At 42.6% G+C, this 24386-nt stretch overlaps 2 protein-coding genes across 4 annotated transcripts in view; both read left to right on the top strand.

Annotated features, from left to right (window-relative positions):
- Window positions 1-100: 100 nt before the first annotated feature.
- On the top strand, window positions 101-16905 carry PECR (peroxisomal trans-2-enoyl-CoA reductase). Its single transcript, XM_081008889.1, has 8 exons — window positions 101-260; window positions 2449-2582; window positions 9374-9539; window positions 10903-10984; window positions 12498-12594; window positions 13673-13780; window positions 15101-15212; window positions 16384-16905. Exons 1-8 carry the CDS (start codon window positions 116-118, stop codon window positions 16470-16472), a joined length of 933 nt encoding a protein of 310 aa, XP_080865015.1. The 5' UTR covers window positions 101-115; the 3' UTR covers window positions 16473-16905.
- A 3590-nt stretch (window positions 16906-20495) lies between these two features.
- MAP3K2 (mitogen-activated protein kinase kinase kinase 2) overlaps window positions 20496-24386 on the top strand; it is a 38724-nt gene continuing 34833 nt past the window's right edge. For all 3 annotated transcript variants that reach the window (XR_013986838.1, XR_013986839.1, XM_081007313.1), the window contains exon 1: window positions 20496-21305. The gene's annotated coding sequence lies outside the window, so the exon portion shown is untranslated. The remainder of the gene's footprint in view (window positions 21306-24386) is intronic.

The following is a 24386-nucleotide window of genomic DNA, read 5'->3' on the forward strand; positions in this document are numbered from 1 at the left end:
ATTCAGGAGGAGGGGAGAAGGGGGCGGGGCGCTGCGTCACGTGGTGCTAATCCCTCCCCCCTCCCTCTCGAAGGCTGCTGGTGGCTTTGGAGACCTTGGATCTCTTGAGACCAAGATGGCGGCGGCGGCGGCGGCGGCGTCTTGTGGCGGCCACGGGGGTCGCTTTCTGGCGTCCGGGCTGTTCCGCAACCGGGTGGCCATCGTGACCGGCGGGGGCACCGGCATCGGCAAGGCCATCACCGCCGACCTGCTGCAGCTCGGTGGGCAAGGGGCGATCCGAAGGGGAAAGAACCAAAGGGAAGCCCCCGGGGACTCCCCCCAAATCGGGAGTGAATCAGGCTGGGTACCCTCGCTGCGCGCACGCATGCACGCATTCACACGTCCCCTCGGGAGGAAATAGCGGGTTGGTGGTAGACTTGGGCTGCCCCGTGTCTTCTCCTTCCTTGTTTTCAACAGGACTGGCAGGAATTCAACAGGTGTAGCCTCCCAGGGGCGTAGCCAGGGGGTTGCAGGCTGCCAAATTTTGCAGCACCTGAAGTTTTCAAACCATCTTCAGAGGCAGTTCTGCATATAACACATCGCAGTAATCTGACCTAGAGGTTCCTAGAGCAGTTAGGCTACCCTAGCCCAGATAGGGCCCCCACTGGGTTACCAGCTAAAGCTGATGGAAGGCACTCCGTGCGACAGAGACCACCTGAGCCTCAAGCGACAGCAAAGGATCCAGAAATATTCACAGTATCCAAGCTGTGTACAGTACGTGCTTCTTCAGAGGGAGAGTAACCCCTACTGTGTCTTGATAAGCTAGTTGTTTTATATATATTTATAATGATTATATTTATATCCCATCTTTTATTCAAGGAGCTCAAGGTGGTGTACAAACTTTTCTCCCTTTGCATTTTATCCTTACAACAACCCTGTGAGGTAGGTTAGGCTGAGAGACAGTGACTGGACCAAGGTCACCCAGCGACCTTCATGGCTGAGTGGGGATTTGAACCCTGGTCTCCCTGGTCCTATTCCAGCGCTCTAACTACTGCACCACACTGGCTCATCATTGCCTTTGGCCCCTGTCCTAGAGGATTAATGTCTCTTGTTAATCAGTGATATATAATGTCAAATCCAGGAAGGCAGATAATGAACTCTGATTCTCTAAGCTGCACTTGTAACTGATGGATAACTGAGCTGTAGGGAAAGTGATTGGCAGTTTGAAAAAAAGCTGGCTATATCTGTGTGCTTTACATGGGTCACACCAGGGAATCGGGCCATGTCACTTGTGTGTTAAGTAGGGCAGGCATTAAAATACCAAACTAACTCATCTGCTGCTGAAGATTCTGTACCTCGTTTGTGGCTTTGAACGATGAATGAAGTCATGAACTAAGGGTGGGCAACTTTTTGCCATTGAATGTTGTTTTACTGAAACACACCACATTTTGATTAACACATGGTGTGTGTACATGCAAATTCTGAAGCCAAGCCACAAATGATAGACTTCTTCATTTGTTCATCGAATGAAATGTCCATAAAATGTCCATCATTTGTCCATTCTGGTATAATTCAGAATGTAATAGCATGCTTTTGGAAATACTAGAATGTACTTTCTGTTTTGGATAACCTCTGACTCTCCCTGTCATCATGGCGAACTGCAGATATTCTATTATTTGGACCTGCCACTCATTTATCGTAGGTGTTTTATCACTTTTCCAGTTTCTTGCAATTAAGATCCTGGCTGCTACTGTCATGTACATAAAAAGTGGTCTAACATCTTTTTTAATTTCTGGTGACGTTATACCTAGAAGGAAGGTTTCAGGTTTTTTCTTAAATGAGAGCTTAAATAACTTTTTAAATTCATTATAGAAGTTATTCCAAAATTCCTTAATGGCTGTGCATTCCCACCACATGTGCATATATCTGCACTTCTAGGTCAAGAAGTGATGGTGGGCGTGGTTCTTTGTAATCAAAAGAGGTCTTGTTTCTGTTGTCGTTAGCACTACACTAATTTCATGTCTTATAATTCAAATTCTACCATTGGCTTAGGAAGTTTCTGTGAGATGGCTTTCCAGTTCAGTAGTGGGGGGGGGGGTAATCTGATTAATTTGCAAGCTTAAATAACAATTTATAGAAGCATTTCAGGTATCTGACTTTGCAGACTTCCAGAACTGCCAAAAATGCTTGACAATCCAGAAAGTCATGATTGAAGATGGTTATCACAGTCTGTGTACACTGCCATTTGTTAAGCAAGAACCCTTGTTGCTTCTACTAAAATGCAACCATGGGCATAGCCAGGATTTGGGGGGGGGGGGGGCAGAACCATGTTATCTGTGACACAGTTGGTCAGTTTATTAAGTATTTTATTTATTTACTTGATTGGGGGGCAGCTGCCCACCCCTGGCTATGTCTATGAATGCAAGACTATTAATGTCTAAAATGTATTTCCGCCCTCTTTTTTGACAGGTTGTAATGTAGTCATTGCCTCCCGCAAATATGACAGATTAAAAGCTGCAGCGAACGAGCTAGCTGCCAAAATTCCATCCACAGTTTCTGCCCAGGTTACCCCTGTACAGTGCAACATTCGCAAAGAAGAGGAGGTAAAAACAAAATACTTTTGTGCTGTAGAGTGGACAACTAGTGTACTGGTTCACTGGAGAATACTTGCCTTGAGTGTATTACACACACACAAACACACAACATTTGATTTATTATATTTCTGTGCCGCTCTTAATTCAAATGAATCCCAAAGCAGCTGGTAGTTCACAGTATTTTTCAAAGAGGTTGTTGTAAGAGTAATACTCTGTGATGGGAAAAGATTTACATCCTGCTGCATAATTGTCTTTAATGTTGTACGTCACTAATAACAGCCTCCTTTGCCAATGTTGAAATGACTTCTGAAGAATGTAGATTTTGCAGGCATTGAGAAATGTACACATGTGGGTGCTTGCATCTGGAGATTGGATCTAGATGCCAGCCACTTGGTATTAAACAGTGCATCTGGATTATTCCAAAGAAAAGGGGGAAAGGCCACTTATTTTTGGTGACTTTGTTTTATAAGGAAAACATGTAACCTGGCTGTTGCTTTGACTAAGAAATTGTTGCTTTCCCTAAATCATTGTAGTTTTTTATTTCGTATAGCTTAGAAGAGTCACCCAGTCTGATTATGAAAGTGGTAACACCCAGTTGTTTATGTTGTTAAGGTGTGTTGCTGGTTCTACTTTTAAAAAATAATTGGGGAAGGGCTTTGTGAAAGAGCAGTGGGAAGGGGAAAGTTAATGTTCCTTTTCACTAACTCTAAAGCGTTTTTGTGTGCATCTACTATCCTTTGTCACTATGAATCATTTAATTATTCAGACTGCAATGCACTATCTGGGTCTGTTCGAAACCTCAAGTGTATCTGGAATTATTTGTCTCACATTCATGAATAAACTTTTAAGATTCGGCGTTTGTCATAATTTACTTTCTTTTTGCATATGCTTCTTGGTTTCCTAATCCGTGGGTGGTAGTCACTATTTCTCCTGGTAATCCTTCAAAGCCCTTCCTGTTTGTAACCTGTCTTTTGGAGCTGGAGGAAGACATTTTCTCTGGGTTTTTTTTTTTTTTGAGAGTTGAAGGCAGTAGGGTTGCAGATGCTTGTTTCTTTTGTCATGGTATTGCGGGGTTTCCCAAACTTGGGTCTCCAGTGGTTTTTGAACTACAACTCTCATCATCCTTAGCTAGCAGGGCCAGTGGCCAGGGATTATGGGAATTGTAGTCCAAAAACAGCCGGAGACCCAAATTTGGTAGTGTTTCAAAAATTACTAGATATTATAAGCAGTGCCATAGCTACTGGAGGGCTAGCCAGGTTTTTTTGCCCCAGGTGAACGCTCCAGAGGGGTGCCATTGAGGCTCCCAGCCTGTGTGTGTGTGTATGCAAATGTGTGGAGTGCGTGTGCTAGTGTGGTGTAATGGTTAAGAGTGGTGGACTCGTAATCTGGTGAACTGGGTTCGTGTCCCCGCTCTTCCACATGCAGCTGCTGGGTGACCTTGGGCTAGTCATACTTCTCTGAAGTCTCTCAGCCTCACTCACCTCACAGAGTGTTTGTTGTGGGGGAGGAAGGGAAAGGAGAATGTTAGCCGCTTTGAGACTCCTAAGGGTAGTGATAAAGCGGGATATCAAATCCAAACTCTAAACTGCGTGTTTGACCTGGGTTTTCACCCCTGTTTCAGCTCCTTGGGAAAGCATGTGTGCTTTGCATGCAAAAGATCCCATGTTCAATCTCCAACATCTCCAGCTTAGGCTGGGAAAGACTTGCAGTCCTGCAGATTCATGACCAGTCAGCTGTAGGCATTGAATTTTTATTTTGATTATATATTTTGTGGTTTTATATTTTGATTTTGTTCGGTGAACGGCCCTGATACCTCCAGGTATAGGGCGGTATATAAATTCAATAAACAAAAACAGCAACTTTGTATAAGGAAGCCAGCTATGCTCTATGATTAATCAACGGTCTTAGAGCTGTCATATCACTTTCAAATTCTGCTTTTTCAATAGTAGTAGTAGTAATAATAATAGAACCACCTATTGTCAGTCTTCTGCCTTCATCTCTAAATAGTGTTCCTGCTATGAAAAATAGCCCTTCCTTGGTTCTATTTTAGTTCATTCTGCCTAAACCACTGCTTTCTCTTTCCATTTATTTCATAACTGGGCTTATGGAGTGGCTGTTTCCCTGATCAGCAAAAGGAGATTCACGTAAAACATCTAGGGAATAACTTATTGAATGCGAGTTTCAGAGTCTTCATCTTTATCCTCAGGGGCCTCCTTGCTTTCTTTTTCATAAATAATTCTGCTTATTGGCACAGGGCTCCTGAATGCTGTGCAGTCTGCCAGTTTCTTTTGTTAAGAATACAGTGGTGCTGCATTGTACCCTCTGTGTCTCTTGGCTGTTCTACATCCTGTAGCCACCAGTCCTACCAGGCTTGATTGTCTCTCCTAACATAAAGAACATAAAGCTATTGAATGCTGTCATGTGGAAAGATGACCTCAGTTCTCTTTTCTCTCCAGCCCACCCCACACTCAGCACCAGGAGATTGTATCTGGTTTGTCATAAGATGGCAGTGATGAGATGAGCTCCCTGTGATTATTTAATTGAACAGCCTTCCATCTCATACTTGCTGCTTTTAGAGGAGTCGTTGGAACTAAAGGCCTTCAGACCAAAATCTATAGATAATGTTACCTACTGGTAGTGATGAAGCCATAGATTTCATAAGAAAACTCTTGGATCGGATACCAAATGCTTAGTATTCTGTTTCCAATAGTGGCCAGCTAAATACTTTTGGGAAGCTTGCAAACAAGCTACAAAGGTAGCAGCCCTTTCCTGTTTGTCTCCAACATCTGGTATTAGAAGTGGTTTCACTTAGGTATCGTATCTATTAGGTATGAGGTTGATAGTCTTTGGTGGCTGGGGAAGCCCAGCCAGATGGGTGGGGTATAAATATTAATGATTAGCTATGATTATGATTAGCTATAAGATCACAAAACTAGTGAAAGCATGGTGTTATTACATGTATTATTATAAAATTACTTGTGAAGTATGGAAAGAAAACACCATGCTTTCACTAGTTTAGTGATCTTATAGCTAATCATAATTAAATATCAAATTCTGCATATAAATTATTACATTCATCTGGTTTAAATTGCTTCAGTTTAATAACATTTCCTTTTGAAGAGGGTGCTGCTTCAACAGTGTACAAAGTCTGGTTATATACATTGTTACAAGTCTCCAAAAACCCTGAAACAATAGCTTCCTCTCAGAGTGGAAGGGAGGTCTGTTCATAAGTTTGACGTCTGAATCTAGTAGTAGTTCTTTATTCCCAATGGAATAAAGGTGTTGAAGGGTGCAGGACTGCAGCCCATGATGCTCTCTGAAATACTCCTTTTTTTTGCTAATGGGGGAAGCTTGAGTGATACTCTCTGGGCGATTTTTCTTCTTAAACAAAGCAATTTAGGCTGCAAGCCTAAACAAACTTACACAGGAGTAACTCTCATTGAGCTCGGTGAGGCTTCCTTCTGAGTGGTCATGTGAAGGATTACACTGCTCATGGTTTCATAGTCAAACATTTACTGAAGGGTCTTAACCATTAATATGGTTCTCCATATTGAGCATGCAGTGCTTGCATAATTCCTTAATACTCTGTAAACAGCCCAGCCTTTTATCTGTACTCCTCATTCGGTGGCTATGAGTGGCTTTGCAGTATAATGTGATTGGACTCTGCTGCCTGGGAGTGTGTATGTGTGTGGATTTAAAGGTTTCTTGTAGCATGTTCTCTGAAGAGGCTGGATTTTCTTCTAAATGCATTGTTAAATCGGGGTTTTGTAATTGGTTGACTATCCAGACTGGTGCTAGGAAATGCATTCAGCTGTAGCTAATCATAATTAAATATCAAATCCTGTGTATGAGTTGCTGCATTCTTGTCTAGTGCTTAAGGGTTATCTCCATAAATATTCCGTTGAGTGATCTACTTTTTTCATGTGCTACTTTATGGACTTGCCCTTTTGTATTTCTTGATTCCTCATTTTCCAACTGGAGTTAATTGCTGTTCTTACTTAATAGGGCTCTGATATTTGTTCTGTTACTCACCTATACTGATTTTTCTCTGGCTTCTCCATATACCTGGAATGTGTTATATGCTAATATGCAGCCTATTTATCTCCTTTCTTAATACAAACTCCTGAACACACTCTTACCCCTTCCCTGCTGCCCCCTTACGGCCTCTTTTAATATAAGCAAAAAAAAAAGCCATTTTTAAATTTACTAGTACATAAGGTTCTTCCTCATCTCATTGTCTAAAGATCTCAAAGCTGTGTACAAAACTACAACCTAAAAAAATTGAAACGGTATCATAAAACAGACATACAACAAAATCAGTAAAACAGTATGATTAAAAAAAGGAATTATGTAATATCAGGATCCAGTCTTATGGACTAGGGAAATCACAGGCAAAACATATGCATTTACAAGTAATCTGAAACATCTGATGGATAATGCTTCACATATGGCAGATGGTAGGGAATTCCACAGTACAGAGATGATTATAGAAAAAGACAGTTTTGGGGTCACCACCCTGTGATATATTCTGTAGAGTATGTTTCCATGATTATCATTTCCTCAGATGATATACCAAAATGAAACATTTTAGTAATATATGGCTCTTGTTTTTCTAGAAGAGTCGCACACAGTTTCTTGTCAACTTGAGCTAATTCAGCTGTTTGTATTCAGATTCCCAGATTGCATGCCTCTTTTTAAAAGGAGTGCACAGGTATGAATGTATACCTATGATGTAACGCCTGAAGCAGCCCTTAGCTGTGAGCTAGTTAGTCAAGGGTTTGTTCTGCAAATTGTCTCGTATTAGGCATCATTATAAACAAATATTACGCATTTATAAAACTTCTTCTTACAAAAATGTAAGGATTTTTTCTTGCATTTTTGCAAGACTGCTGGTCTGATTCTGCACAAAATCTATGCTGAAAGAATTGTACCTGCTGTACATGCCTTGCTAAATATTCAAGAATGGCATTTTGCTTTTCTTTGATGGGGTTGTATAGACTGTGACTCTGCCACTTCAGCAGAATGTTGCCATTACTTGTTTTGGGTAGCTGAGGATGCTGCTGGATTAGCATTTTTTCCATCTTCTGCTTGGCAGGGATCCAGGCCCCTTGGATCCTTGTGAAGACCATTGGCACAGATAGCGGAAAGGGGACACACAAACTGATTGGATGGGAAGAATAACTTCTGTGTGGCAACGCATTATTCTTTAAAGCACAAATATGTTTGCATTAAGGCAAGAAAGCAGCCTTATTTTTAATCCTCAATTTTTAAGAGCTTTTGCCAAATGCTCTGAAGGTCAGAGGTGAATTTGAAACTCGGGACACAGGTGGAGAGGTGGGAAGAAAACTGGTGCTATTGGATTAAGAGGAGAATGAAATCACTTTTTCAAATCTGCCCTAAAAAGAACTTTTCAATGGAGTTGAAAAGGGAAGAGCAACATGGAAGTTGGTCCATTAGAGCAAATGGGGCGCTGTCCTACCACCTTAGAGTGCCATCAGTCAGCCCCCACCTGCATGCTTTCTTACTTACTGCTGGGCTTTAGTTTCATCTTCTGTGCTTTAGTTTCATCTTCTGATGGGAGTTGTAGTTTAAAACATCTAAAGGGCACCAAGTTGAGCAAGGATGGTCTAAAATCTCAGAAATGCTCACCCAGCTTCTCTCTGAACTCTGCTCTTCTATCTGTGCCAAGTGGGCCTTGCTTCCATTCTTTGGGAATGCATTAATTTGCATGCTGCTGTTTTCATTCATAAAATACAACAGATTGGTTGTCCTCCCTTGGTGACCTTGGGACTAGCAAGACCTGCTTGCTGGCAAAATACTGTTTCACACATGACTTAAATAGACTATTAAAGGCTGCTTGTTCATTCTATCAGTGCTGCCGCTGCACCATAAAGTCTCTATCTACTTAACTAAGGTTTAGGTACATTTGAGGATGCATGTTTACTACTTCCAGTATTAGATATAAAAGAACTATTCTAATATCCTTTATTGCAGAAAAGCTCTTTTTATTCATTCTTTGCAGTATTATGCATGGCATTGTTAGGAATGTCATTTCATGTTGTGTTTGACAAGATGCTCATGTCAGTCAGCTGTTAGGTAAAGTAAAGGTAAAGGTACCCCTGCCCGTATGGGCCAGTCTTGCCAGACTCTAGGGTTGTGCGCTCATCTCACTCTATAGGCCGGGAGCCAGCGCTGTCCGCAGACACTTCCGGGCCACGTGGCCAGCGTGACAAGCTGCATCTGGCGAGCCAGCGCAGCACACGGAACGCCGTTTACCTTCCCGCTGGTAAGCGGTCCCTATTTATCTACTTGCACCCGGAGGTGCTTTCGAACTGCTAGGTTGGCAGGCGCTGGGACCGAACGACGGGAGCGCACCCCGCCAAGGGGATTCGAACCGCCGACCATGCGATCGGCAAGTCCTAGGCGCTGAGGTTTTACCCACAGCGCCACCCGCGTCCCACCCAGTCAGCTGTTACTGTATGTTAAATTTTGTAGCATCATGAAAGTTCTCTGAGACATTCTATAATCTAGATCTAAAAGTCTATTTTTAGGAGGTTCCAGTGGACATGAGACCTCTGGCTGCAATGTTGTGATTTCTTTAGTGTTCACACTGTTTTACCAGCCCCTAACCTTCTTTTTGCAAGAGAAATATACAACATATACAAAATACAAAAAGAAACCACTACAAAACAACCAATTGTTTTTATTCGGGGCAAGCTTGAGTGATTAATGTAGAAATGACTAACGCTAAAAGGCTACAGTGTGCAGACTTATCATTCAACTTTTTTTACTATTGGTAGGTAGAGGCACTGGTGAAATCAACATTGGACCTTCATGGGAGGATAGATTTCCTGGTCAACAATGGGGGAGGCCAGTTTCCTAGCCCAGCAGAAGCAATTAGTTCAAAAGGCTGGAATGCTGTGATTGAAACTAATTTGACTGGGACCTTCTACTGCTGTAAAGCAGGTGAGCACTTGGTGTACACAGGAAATAAGTAACTAAGCCATCAGAAGAACTCTCCCTCTGCTTTCCCCGTATAGCAGTTCAGTCTCTTTATCATTGCCATGGCATGTTCTTGCTCTGCTGTCCCCAGTTAGCAGTGACAACTTAGTCTGGAGTCCTTTAATAACCTGCTGAGCCCAGGAAGAACCCCAGACTAAGTTGTCACTGCTAACTAGGTTTGGTTGAAAGTTGGGTTGCCAGGTCTGTTGAAGCTCAGACCCTGAGATGCAAGGAGGAGAGGTTGGGGGCTAAGAGAGTCTGGATGCTGCCTTAGGTTGGAGGTTGACAGACATGGGGCAGTGGTAGCAGGATGAAGCCTCGAGTACAAATGATACAATAGCCTGCTGCCTTGATTTTTGGTCCTCAATCTGAAATTCTGTTTTTGTAGAATCTTAGAGTTGGAAGGGACCCAAGAGTCATCTAGTCCAACCCCCTGCAATGCAGGAATCTCAACTCGTTTCCCCCTTCAAACCCTGGGAAGAAGGCTGAAATCTGACACCCCAGGTCAAACCATGAGACCTGACAAGTAGTTTCTCCCCTGACTAATTTACAACTAGAGGTGGAAGAAGCAAGGGGATTCTTTGACAATTTTTTTCCATGTCTGCAGATACCTACTGACTAGATGATAGATTTACATTTGAACACTGATACTGTTTTTGGCACTAAGAAATAGTGGGTGACAGGTGAGGCAGCAGGATCTTCCTTAAGGCTCCAGAGCAGTTTTTTCTAGAAGGAAAGGAGGTGGGGGCTGGAGCAAACACTGGATTGTCCAAAAGTGCTGTCAGTTCTAGTTCTCCATACTTGCCTAGAAACATCGTGCCTGGGTCATCAGGCCTAACTAGTTGGAGCCATTTTCTTAGGAAGTAGTAGACAAATTGGTAGCAAGATGGACAGGTATCCTTCAGGAAGCTGCCTCACACTGAGTCAGACTTGGTGCAGCTAGTCTTGTCTGCACAATGACTAGCAATGACTTTCCAGGATTTCACAAAGACTTTCCCAGCCCTTTCTGGAAATGCCAAGGTTTGAACCTGAAACCTTCATGCAACAGATGCGCTGTCCCACTGAGCTGTGGTTTTGTGTTATACAGTACAGATAAATATCAATAGAGTTATAAGATGTGCATTCAGTTGTGATTCTCAGGTGAATATTTGGGTTTAATGTCATTGCTGCTTCCACCTCTGAGCAACTGGTTTTGTCAAGTTTTCTAAGGCTATGGAAATAAGGCTTGAGACAGATTTCATTCCACTCATGTGTTTACTGTAATCTTTGTACACCATTTATCTGGCAATGTAAAAGCCTTCACGACCATTCTTCTGTGTCTACCCAGTGTACAATGCTTGGATGCAGGATCACGGAGGTGCTATTGTCAACATCGTGGCTGATATGTGGAAAGGGTTTCCTGGCATGTCGTAAGTTTGCTATCCGTATACGATACACAGTCCACTTGCTTTTACTTAAACTGCTGTCCCTCTGAGTAGTCGTGTGCATTTGAATGGTAAAACAAGATGGAACGGCAGATTCCCAATATTTAACATGCACATTCCTTGAGATTCCATTTTAACAGAAGTCTTTGAGGAATTTGGGACTAAATTGCCGGTGCTTATGATCCTCACTTATTGTCACCTGCAAGGCTTTCCTGAGAATGCTCTTGAACAAAAAGTGGAATGCAGGAAGCAGTCACAGACAAGAAGAGGCTGCATTTTTCTTAGGCCAACTGGAAAGCAGAGTCCCTCTGCTGGGACAGTGCAATGAGACTAGCTGAGGTCTGCCTATATAGCTGTGCATCTTTGCACATGCCTGTTTGTAATCCGCCATCTTACTGGGTTGCCCCAGCCACTCTGGGTGGCTTCCAACAAAGATAAAAGCATAATAAAACATTGAACATTAAACACTTCCCTATACAGGGATGCGGGTGGCGCTGTGGGTAAAACCTCAGCGCCTAGGGCTTGCCGATCGCATGGTCAGCGGTTCGAATCCCCGTGGCGGGGTGAGCTCCCGTCTTTCGGTCCCAGCTCCTGCCCACCTAGCAGTTCGAAAGCACCCTTAAGTGCAAGTAGATAAATAGGTACCGCTTTATAGCGGGAAGGTAAACGGCGTTTCCGTGTGCTGCGCTGGTGCTGGCTCGCCAGAGCAGCTTCGTCACGCTGGCCACGTGACCCGGAAGTGTCTCCGGACAACGCTGGCCCCCGGCCTCTTAAGTGAGATGGGCGCACAACCCTAGAGTCGGACACGACTGGCCCGTACGGGCAGGGGTACCTTTTATACAGGGCTGCCTTCAGGCAGCCCCAATGACATAACTTCTCATGCATTTGCAGTTTAGTTCAAGAGGACTTCTCTCATAAACATAGTGAAAGGACAGGGCACCATACCGACTTCTGTTTTTGTACTGGAAGTTGTTTCTGCAAAGTTCCTACAGAAGACTGAGATGTCCGGAAGCGCAAAGTACAATTTTATTAACAACCTTGCACCTCAGAAGTCTCAGTCTTCTGTAAGCCATGCTTTTTTCTCAGTCATTGCCTATACTTCTATAACTTGTTGTTTATAATTTGATGAGTCATACAGAATGCTATTAACATTGTGAGCTTTTCGTTGGGCTGGAATAATTGGACAAACACAAAATATTGAAAATTTTTTTACTGCAGGACTTCAGCCAGCCTTTGTTCATTGTTTGTGTTAGCATTGAGTTTGCAATTAAGCTTCTAGAATGTCAGATATTGCTAACTTGACTGCCCTGTTCTGCTGAGATTTGTTTTGGATTTGTTTGATTGGATGACTGCTTGTCAGAGTGTGAACCTAGTTAGGCTTGCTAGGTGTCGCTATAGTTACTTCAAAGCATCCAGTCTTGATGGAGCTGCCTCATACCCCATGTCTATTTATTGATGGAAGATAATATTGCCCTTTTAAAATTTCCTTCCCTCACAGACACAGTGGTGCAGCAAGAGCCGCAGTCGATAACCTGACCAAAAGCCTAGCCATCGAGTGGGCCCGCAGTGGAGTGAGAATTAACTCTGTTTCCCCGGTAGGTGACAGAAACATGTGACCAGACCAGCTTTGGTGCCTGTAAGGGAAGAGTCAAATTAGTACAAATTTGTAAAATGATCATTTAGTTTGGTTTAGCTGAGATAGAATAAGATAATTCCCTACCAGCTGCGCATTTGGTCATAATTATTTGAGTCTATTAAGGGTTTTTGTAGTTAAACCTACTAATAGCATCCAGGGTTTGGGATGGGTCTTAGGATATGAAAATGGAGGACGATTCTTTCTTTCTTTCTTTCTTTCTTTCTTTCTTTCTTTCTTTCTTTCTTTTACAAATTTATAAGCTGCTTCACAGACTGAAGCTGCCAAAGCAAACTACAACAGTATAGAAATGTGATAAAATGCAAGCTCCCAAAACAATTTCTATAGATATACAATGTGTCTTCCTTGAATGACTGGGTCACACTTCGGGGAAAGCTGTCTTAAGCAAAAATTACTATGGTACATGCCTAAATATCATGATGCAACTCTTCACAGAGATTGAGTGGTTTATAAAAGATTCAAATAATAAGTGCCGTTAAGCCAAAAGGAGAGAGAACAATTTAGTTGCAAGGAATAGAAACTATGCTTTTTGGTGCGTGTGCTTGGTTGTTGTTTTTTTAAAAAAATATTTATTATCATTCTACCGCATCCTTCCTTCTGCAGGAGACCGTTGGAAAGTACACATAATCAAGAAAATACAAATGGTTAAAAAAAGTTTTTAAACTGCCATGCAAACAATAATACCAATAAAACAATTTAAATACATTATACAGTGGATGAGGAATATTGGGCCGTCAGTCTCAGTTGCCATTAAAGTGGTTTTTCCTCAGGGTGAATCCTGCACCACACAAGAACAGAATGTTGCGTTGGGAATTGTGGCATATGCACAGCCCTATTTATTGAGGGAATTGTAAGCAAGTTAAAGAGCCAAGATTTTGAATAAGAGCTGGAATTTATTTTTATCCCCTTCCCCAATCATGTAGGTCTTAATGAGCACCTGCTTTTCAGTGTAGAGGGTTCAATGTTACTGTATTAAGCATTAATGGAGTCTTACTGTGAGTCTGTCCTTTTCTTCATAGGGAGTGATATTTTCAGAAACTGCTGTTGCACATTACAAAGATGGTGAAGAACTGTTTAAAAGCTATGTCCGAAAAATTCCTGCCAAGAGATTAGGACTTCCTGAAGAGGTATTACAGTATTTCAACCTAAAAGTTACCTTTTGGCACTGAGGGTCTTTCCGGATGATCAGTAGTGGCGCCCACCCTGTGGAACTCCCTCCCACCAGATGTCAAGGACATAAACAACTATCTGACTTTTAGAAGACATCTGAAGGCAGCCCTGTTTAGGGAAGTTTTTAATGTTTGATGTTTTATTGTGTTTTTAATATCCTGTTGGAAGCCTCCCAGAGTGGCTGGGGAGGCCTGGCAAGATGGGTGGGGTATATGTAATTATATATATATATATATATATATATATATATATATATAGTGTGTGTGTGTGTGTGTGTGTGAGTGATTCCCCCCCATACACAACGTTTGCACAAAGTAGTGCAAATACCAGCCTTGCTGTGGGAGATGGTTTTCGGTGGTAGTCCTGATCAACATGTGTGTGAACAGGGATAGGTCAGCAAGGGCCAAATACAGTCCTTCAGGCCTCTCATAGAATAACTAATGCATTAAGGGGAAATGGTGCTATTGCATTGGAAAGAGGAATTTCATGACACTGAAAAGAACACCCTAAATTTCAAAGAGTAAGATGTTTGAAGACGCATACCACTAATAAATATGTTCATACCAAAATTTTTTATTGAAGTACTCTTTAAAGGGCAAGCTATGTGCCTGGCATTGTATAAACCTAAAATAGGTATCCTGATTATGCTATAATTATGTTGTATGTACCATTCACTCCACAGTAGCAAACACCACATTGCGAGCCTGCTGGTTGAACTTGCAGAACTTTTGAATGTGCAGTATATCATAGAACCTTGCCACTTTTGAAGGTGATTTTTGAGTACTTTTAGAATGGATCGTTCCGCTGACATATCCAAGCCAGCAAAGCATTGAAATGATATAATATTTATGGACAGTAAAATACCAAGCATTTTCTTTTTGACTTGAACATTTTGTATTTAGTAATATATTCCTGTGGACCACTGGTCAGTAATCTTCTGTAATTGATCAGTAATGACTTCTGCTCTAAGAATCACCTTCAAATAGGGAGCTAACAGGAACCCTTTTCAGAAATGTGCATTCAATGGACGCAGGGCTGGTGGCACTGTTGTGGTAACTGGCTCTGTTTCCACCCTACATGCTTATCACTGTGCATTGGCACCATTCCTTTGACATACAAATGCATACGTTTGCACATGTGTAGGGCAGAATCTATACACTACTGCCTTGGTTGTGATGAATGCATGAAGCCTTGCCTGCATTTTTGAAAAGTGCTATGGCATGGCAGGCACTGAACACCTGTAATTCACATAAGCAAATGTCTCGAATCTTTATAAGGTATCTCCCTTGGTGTGTTTCCTGCTGTCTCCGGCTGCCTCTTTTATCACTGGAGAAACTGTGAAGGTTGATGGTGGGCAGAGCATATATAGTTCCCCATGGGAAGTACCAGGTAAAAAACCCCGCTTTTTAAAAACTACTTTCTAACAAGTAGCTTGTTCAGTTATATGCCCACCCAGGGCCTGTTTAGATCTCTTACACTCTTTTGTGGAAATCAGCACTTCAGTTTTATCATAGTTTATTGTCAGCTTTGCAGTAGCTTGATAATTTAGTTTTGAGTCTTTTTAGGTCCAGCCTGGGATTGTAGAGTAATACAGCTCACTGTAATAAAAGGATTTCTATGCTAGTCAGTCTGGGCAAGTGGTGCTGTGAACCCTGAATGCTTCCCCCCCCCTAAACTATATGCTCAACAGCCTTAACTTAAAGGTTCTAGTCTTAACCCATGGCCGCCTTAACTCTCATGACATTGGAATGGGATTGGTAAAAACACTCTTGGGATTACCCCAACCTCAGTTATTGAATTGTCATTTAGCTGTCTTATAAACAAGAAGAAGGAACCTTTTTATAAATTTTTTTTGAAGGATTTTAATAGACAACAAGGGTATATACAATGTCTCTGTTCTCAGTTCATAGAGTCCTTTCTATAGGTCAGTTACATTTGGTGTGAGACACTGCTGTCATAGAGATTATGAGGTGGAAGAAGTGAATGGGGGAAGAAAGGGGGTAATGGTTTTCATTATTTTGACAAACAACCCTTTACTTAACAATGTCACATCTAGTTTTTCCCAGATCTTCATGTGCTGAATCCAAGGCTGACTAAAGATCTGTAGAAATATAGTTTGCCTTTTTGGTGTTTGGAAGATTTTTCAGCCGAAATGAACATAACTAATGCATGGTCCATAGCTTTTTCTCCTAAGATCTCTTCCTATACATGTTGGAAAGACAGTGCTGTAATTTGGATCACTGTAAATATGTAACATGATAATTTTTGGAAAGAATTCGATAAAAGGGTGTTTGGAGAGCATTTCCTTTAGTCCAGTCTTCCCCAACCTGGTATCACTATTTATTTTGGACTATAATTATCATTCGCCATGCTGGTGGGGACTGATGGAAATTGTAGCCCAAAACAACGGAAGGGCACAAGGTCGGGAAAGAGTGCTTTACACTTACAGGAAGTTTTCTTTCTTTAAGAGAGCTTCTCATCGAGATCTAGCTGGGTTAAGGTGAGATGAAGCAGCCACTAGCTTTTGAAGGTAACTGTCTTATTGTATCCTTTCCCACAGATCATAATAGATGGCCACCTGCACCAGATGGAGATAATGCCAAAGCACTCAAGAAGATACTTTCAGGAAAAGCTTTGTCAAAGCTGTAAAACAAAAGAAATGGGGTTAGCTCCCTTCCATGCCTGTCAGTGGATAAATGCTGCCTTTCAGTAATTGACTGCAATCTTGAGGATCACAGTCCCACTGGGGTAACAAACTGTGCCTTAGTTTTCTTCTTATGATTCCTCTGAAGAAAGTCCTCCAGAACCATGTGCTGCTGCTGGCTTTGATGTAAAAGGGTAAATGCATCTCTCATGACCTCTGCTTTTGCAATTTGCACTCTAAGCTCCGCTCACTAAATCACGTACATATGCTGCATTAACAAGGTGCTGAAGTGAATTACGGTCCAAGTTCTGTAGCTTGTTATCATCATAGCCTTTCTGATTGCCATGCATTGATTACTCACTTCTGCCATAAGAGTCTTTGCCACACCTTCCAGAGATGAGAGATGTTGGTGCACAATAAACTGGTGGTTTGTATCTATGTTCAAAGTTGTATTTTATCTTCAGTGGGAGTAGGAAGCATGGGTACTAACTGCCACTTGAAAACATCTTTAGGTAAAAAAGGTAAAGGTACCCCTGACCGTTAGGTCCAGTTGTGGATGACTCTGGGGTTGCTGCGCTCATCTTGCTTTATTGGCCGAGGAAGCCGGCGTACAGCTTCCAGGTCATGTGGCCAGCATGACTAAGCTGCTTCTGGTGAACCAGAGCAGCACCTGGAAACGCCATTTACCTTCTCGCTGGAGTGGTACCTGTTTATCTTCTTGCACTTTGACGTGCTTTTGAACTGCTAGGTTGGCATCTTTAGCCTGTACTATACAGTGGTGCCTCGCAAGACGAAATTAATTCGTTCCGCGAGTTTTGTCGTCTTGCGATTTTTTTTGTCTTGCGAAGCACGGTGCCGGGAAAGTTTTGGAAAAGCTTCAAAAATCACCAAAGTCTTAAAAAACCTCAAAAAAGGCTACCACACCGCGTTCTATGAGTTGCTCCTCGAAGTCAAGTCGCAACTGTATTAACGGTGTTAAGAAAAAGGAAACAAACTTGCAAGACGTTTTCGTCTTGCGAAGCAAGCCCATAGGGAAAATCGTCTAGCGAAGCAGCTCAAAAAACAAAAACCCTTTCGTCTAGCGAGTTTTTTGTCTTGCGAGGCATTCGTCTTGCGAGGTACCACTGTACTTTAAAAGTTCAGAGATTCAGAAAGGGAAATGCCTTCATCTTGTACACATGGAGAAAACAATGGCAAAGCTTCATTTTGTTCGCATGTGTTACAAGATAGTTTATTTTTCTGAACTAGCACTGCTTGTCTTAGACAGCTTGATTTGCAAGCCTTCATTTTGACTTAATTCTAGTGATTAGAGAAGTTGTCCAGAAACATTTCCCCCGCCACAAAGGAGCTGAAGAGGAGAGGTGGCAGATGTAGAACTGAAATATGGATACTTCATTATCACTGCAATTACCAGAACCCAAGGGGAAGAAGAAAAATCATTAGAGCTATAAGGGGAAAGTGCATGTTAGCTGCAGTTCCTTGCTTTTAATGAATTGCATTTTATATTTCCAATTTGCCAAATAAAAAAGAAAATTAGCAAAATGTTATCCTACCAGAGTGTAATACTTTGAAGGGGTAGTTTCAAAGCCAAGTTACTGCACAAATTTAAATATTTAGTATCTAAACATTGGTTCTTGGGAGTCTTCATTTTCCTCTAGGCGGAAGTGTAGTAGCAAAAAAAGGAATGGAATATCCTTGTCTTCCCTGATAACAGTGCATCTTCTTTTCATAATTGACTGTTGTGACAGTTAGGAAGTTTCCATCACCCTTTGCAAACACTGTTGAACAGCTGATATCTATCAGTTTACAAACAGTTTATGAACTGTCTTGTTATCAAGGAAATACTCATTTATTTGACCATCTACGTCACTTTTGAAGTTCACCTGCACGCCAATGATGCCTTTTGATCAACTCAGATGTGTACTACCCTTCACTGATAGACCAGATTTATAACCATAAGAGACAGTTAATTATGTTTTCCAGAAATACAGTAACCTACTAACAGATTGCCTTGGTGTAGGGCGGCTGCATTTAATTTATTCTTTGCCGAGAACAAATATCAGCAACCTATTAAGGAACCCTTTAGTGACTCTTCTGTTATTTCCCTGCCTACTATGGCCCACAGTGTTTCAGGAAGGACTGGCTTGTTTGTCTTTCTTAAGCAGTCCAGAGAAGCTCCAAAAAGTGATAATGGGACCATTCATAATTGAAGACACGTGAGAGATCTTCACTTACGCTCTTTGCTGATAAAGCCAGATGCTGGAAAACAAGATGTCTATGGGCTTACAAACTACCTTCACTCCATTTTTTGCTTTGCTCTCTTGAATGTATATTGTGAAACACTTTTCTTACTATGGACTTCAGAATATGTTGCCCAGCATTGACATCTTGACCCTAATGTCACTTTATTTCCTGTTTCATAGTGATGGAGGGTTTCTATCCTGGAAGTAATCATAGTTAAAACATTTGTTTTTGTTTTTATTTTTCCATCCTGGATTAGATGCTGTTCTTGTGTTTGACACTGTGGTTCCGTTTAACTTTCAAACAGTATTGTTCATTTCTGTACAATGGGCCGGAAATCAACAATGCACAAAACACTTCCTTAAAAACAAACAATACAGGGAAATGCCATTTGTTATGTCTCCTTCACATGGGTTTATGCAAAGAAAAGGTTTAACAGAAAGGTGTACCGGTACACACACACACACACACACACACACACACATATATAACAGTATAAGGCTTACTAGCACTACCGCAGGTTCCCAGAATGGAAAAGACTGTGTTTCCAATTCCACCTAGTGACTAGCCAGATTATTACATTTCACCTATTTATAGACAGCTTAATATTCAGAATTTCTGCACCTTGCCCATAAACGTGTTTAAAAAATATTACAGAAAACAAGAATGATAAAAAAAATTGGCTCCCCAATAAGCCAACTTTAAGCCATGCAAGTTCTATTGGCTTGTTGACCAGAGGAGGCTGCATGGCGACATCCCTCGCCAGCACAGCATTCCTGCACGCACGCGCTCTTCCCAGAGCTACGAGCGGCTGTCGGTGGGGATCGAACCCGCGATCCGAGGACAGGCAGAAAGGCAGGCAGGCGAGCACTGCCCCAAAGAGATCCACAAGGCGGTAGGGGAAACTGCGCATGCTCCTTCCGATAATCGCTTTTCGCGTCATCGGCCACTGTGTGGCGAGCGTCGCTCGCGAGGTACGGAGAGCTCTGGCTTGTCCACCACAGAGATAAGAATAGTAGAGAAGCCCATCATTAACGAGACGGAGAATTTCAGAGTTCGCACAAGGGAATGCCAGTGGGGTCGGAAGCGAGAGCTGCCCATAGAAATAGGATTTTGTAGGAGGTGAAGCTGAGGTGAGAAGCAGGGCTGAATTTCCACTCAAGGCTGCCTAATGCAAAACACCCTTCAGCTTAATCATTCATTTGCTTCCTCAAATCAACCTGTCGGGCCAGCTGCAATATGCAGTCGCATGCAAAAGCATTGTTTTTAAAACTCTCATTACTAAAATAAATATATTTAACAATATATACAAGAAATCGCGACGTGAACAAGGAAGAGTATGACGTTCTGACTTTTCTACCTTGTTTGAGGAGAGCTCTAACTATATTAAAATTGTGGATTTCTCCATTGTTAGAGGGAGAAAACATTTACAATTAACCCGGAAATTTCTTCCTAGTAAACTCCAGTTTTACAAATATACGATCCAGATCAACTTTAGAACGGAAATGTCAGTTAACTTCTTTGAATCCTGCGACTTGCAGACTTGTGAGTCCCAATCAAGAAGGTTCTGCTTCTATACTGTTTATAAGAGTTGCGTTTATCCTCAGTTGGTAGTTCTATGACACAAAGCATACGTATTTCGGCGGTGGGTTTTTTATTTATTTTTATTTTACCATCTTAGAATCCCCAAGACGTCCAGCGCTACCGCTCTGCGCTCAGAGGAGATCATAGATGCCGGGTTTCCTTTTTATCCCACCCCCCCGACCGGCAGTTGGACGCTATGGGAAGAGGGGGTGGGTGCCCTCAGACGTCACCGGAACTACAACTCCCATCATCCCTCATTATTGGCTATGCAGTCATGGGGCTTGCTGGGAGTTGTAGTCCTACGACTTCAACGGGTTACAAAAGCTATCCTTTCTGGAGACTCTTTCTCCGAGCGCACTTCTTCGGGCCACCCGCGAGCCCCTTTCCGAATAAAGTCTCTGTAGGGGGACGCGGCTCTTTCCCTCCTTCGTGCCTTTTATTGATTGATTGATTTAGGCGCGACGTGCGTCATGACGTTGAGACGTGCCGTCCTGTGTGTGTGTGTACGGGAGTCACGGGCTCCTGCGTGAGGGGAGGCGGAGCCTGAGGAGATCTTGAGGAGGAAAAAGAACAGGGGTTGCTTGTGAGGGGTGGGGGTGGGGGAAAGGTCTGCTCGAATAGGAGACGGGCACCGGGTTGGGGTGGTGGGGGCTCCTTGCGCGCTTCTTTCCCTTCCCCCTCCGGCCCCCGGGTAGCGCAGGGGAGAGTGAGGGGGGCCGCTGCCTCATTGGCCACTTCCACCTCTCCCCCCCGGCTCTTTCTGTGGGTCTGTCCCCCTCCCCCCGCATCGACGTGCTGCTTACCCCCCTCCCTGCGGAGGGGGTGTTGCTGGGCCTGCTGTTCTCCCCCCCCCTCCTCACTGATACCCGGTGAGGGGTGAGAGTGGGTCTGGCCTCAGCTGAAAGCCAGGATCCTGGACCCCTCCAGTGTTCGAGGCCTGGAGCTGCCGGCTTCTGGGGGGGAGGGAACCCTCCGCCTCCCCCCCCCCCCACTTCCTCGTCTCTGCCCCACAGGTAAGTAGTGTGTGTGTGTGCGCGCGCGCGTTCATGTCGCCTGCTCTGGTGTCTGGCGAGGTGGGAAAAAGCCTCTTGCTCTTGGTGTAGGAGACCTCACCCCCCTTTGGACCTCATAGCCATGCATGTAACCTAAATTTATTATATATGATATGTTAGCTTTATTTCTAGTGGGTCACTTTTCCTGGTTGCGGTTGTAATTGGCAAAAGCCAAGTACCGAAAGTCTATGGGGATTCGGGGTTTGGGAGGACCCTTGAATTGTCATTGAGGAAGAAAGGGGAGGAGTAAATTGTGGTTTCTTTCTATGCCATCCTGCGTGTGTGTCTACTCAAATGTAAGTCCCAATATCAAGAGTGTGGCTGGGATTTTGGCATGTGTGTGTGTGTGTTTGGAAAGGAGGTGAGGTTTGTGAGTTCTCTAAACCATAAGGCTTGGCGTAAGCGTACTTATTTGGGAATAAGTCACACTGTGTGTACATTTATCTGAGAATGGAAGAAAGTTTTTATATAGCGTCTTTTTGCCCTGCTACCACACGTGCACACAAAGACACATCGAGCAGAGGAATCTGGTTTCAACTGCAGAGATGAGGTATGGAGAGAGAGGAAATAAGCAAGAATCCACAAGATACTTGCAAAAGAGCATCAGGTAAGAAGTAGGCCACAGTTTAACACTGTGGTTCAAAGAACAGGATGTCAGCACAGATTAGGGTTGATGTTAAAATGAGATATTGATTTACTAGAAGTATAAAACAGGGTTTTAATCCTGATTTGGGATTTTATGGAGAAGTTGGTGCAGTTTTGGTGGCCATGTTGGCTAATGACAAATTTCAATGTGTAGTTGTGGAGTGTAGTTAGAGGTTATGGTCAAGTTGAGTGACTTCTGCTGACAAGGAATATTGGGTGAATGGGCTGTTTTTTATGTGTTGCGGCTTGTAACTTGTGCTACCCTATTAATATCATTTTACTTGAGTTCTTGATGTTGTGAATTTATGAGAATTGCCTATCAGGTATTTTCAAGAGGGAAAGTGAACAAAGAGCTCCTTTTGCCCTGAGTTGTGAAGTGTGGAAATACATGCAAGGAATTTATCTAGCTTCCGTTCTTACTTTGCAAACAAATTCTTCAGGGTTTGCCACAACATTGTTGGTTAGAAGATCAAAGCTGAGAGATGCTGACCACAACTTAGTGATATTTGTGTTTCATGCTTATTTTCTGTTGAATGGCTAAAAAGGCTAGTGGAAGTTCACTTTTGGAATAATGAATTTTCATAGAATACTGTATCTGTGCTCTCTCCACTCACAAATCCCCCTGGAATTCCCCCACATTAACCATTTAGAGCTTTTCATTCCTACTCCATGCAACTGTTAAGCTCACTTTTCATTTTCCCAACCTCATTTCAGAAGCCACCTCTCCTATTCTGCAACCTTGCTTTGAATGCCTGTTTTCACCTTCATCCCCATATCCATGCCTCCCTCTCTCTTTTTGTGCAACCCCTGCACACAGACCACCCCCATAGTAACCTCCTGTATCATCCTCCTCCAAATACATTGCGTCCACTAACCATCCTTTTCACCTTCCATCCAGTTATGATGAAGCCACCATCCCCTCCTGGGAGAGCCTTTTATTCCTTTGCTTTCATCTTCATCCCAACTCCCATGCCACCTACTCCCTCCTTCTTTGCAACTTCCTCTGCCCCCATTTTCAACTTCACCCCTTTTTCTTACCTCCTCCTTCCTATTTTTTTCTAACTCTGCCTTGCACACAGACCACCCACCAATTCCATGCCTTCTCCTCTCTACTATTCTGTAGCCTCTTTTGCACATATACCCCATGCTGATATGCTACTATATTTTTAAGAGGAATAGAATTTTAAGAGCAAGTATGCTAGTTAGCTTGTGTTGATGGATGTTGTACATATATGGGTGTTTGCTTGTTAATAAAATATATTTTCTAAATTACTACATTGAATCTGTAACTTCATGGGACCAGAAATACATGGGACCAGACAACACATGAGCAGAAATGCATTCTGTGAAGGTACTATTGAATATTTGAGGGCTCCACGTTTTTATCTCTTTCACATGAGGCAGATCTGAGGGAGATGCTTAAAACAACCCTTTCAGTATTCTCCCCTTCTTCCAGTACTCAAACAATGGCAGAAGTTTCAGTAAAGCAGGGGTGTAAGAACACTGAGGGTTGTTGTTGTTGTCTAAACCAATTTTAACAAGGAGAAATACAAGAGGTGGGTACAACACATAAGCTAATACCAAAAAGCTAACACAACAGAGCCTTCCCCAGCTCTTTTCTCACTCTACTCAAACTCTATTTTCAACTGCCACTCCCCCCTTCAGTGCTGCAAATTTGTGACTGTTAGTTGTATGTTTTAATTTAGGAACAAAATTCAGTTTCATGATCATAACAAGCTGAAAGATGTTGCTGTCAGGGCAGAAGCATATAGGATAAACAACTTAGCAATGTTTTTGGGGGGAGGAAAAATAGTATTTTGATTCTTGCAATTCCTTGCCGTGTTAACATTACAGTATTAAAACATTACAAAAAGGGTTGTCATTCAGACTATTTTCAGCCCAAGTAAATGCTGATGCAGACTTCCTCTAGAAACTGTAAAATTGTGAAATGATTTAATTATCACCTTGGTAGAAAATGACACTTATAAAATAACTCACAGAACACATTTAACTTGATGCCGAAAAGCAAAGAAGTGGTTAGCAACTTTAAAGTTTTTTGATGTTAAAAAAAAAGAGGTCTGTATAGCCAGAACCATTAAACCATTTATTAGCTGAACATTATTGCTCCCACCCTCTAGTACTCTGCATAACTTGCTACGGGGTCTTCGCTGCGAGACCACATTCATCCGGTGCTATACCAGCTGCACTGGCTCCCGGTGGAGTACAGGATCAGGTTTAAGGTGCTGGTTTTAACCTTTAAAGCCTTATACGGCCTAGGACCCTCGTACCTACGGGACCGCCTCTCCTGGTATGCCCCACAGAGAAACTTACGGTCTTCGAATAAAAACATCTTGAAGGTCCCAGGCCACAGAGAAGTTAGGCTGGCCTCAACTAGAG

Source organism: Podarcis pityusensis (genome assembly GCF_964106645.2).
Source record: "Podarcis pityusensis genome assembly, chromosome: 1".
Taxonomy (NCBI): domain Eukaryota; kingdom Metazoa; phylum Chordata; class Lepidosauria; order Squamata; family Lacertidae; genus Podarcis; species Podarcis pityusensis.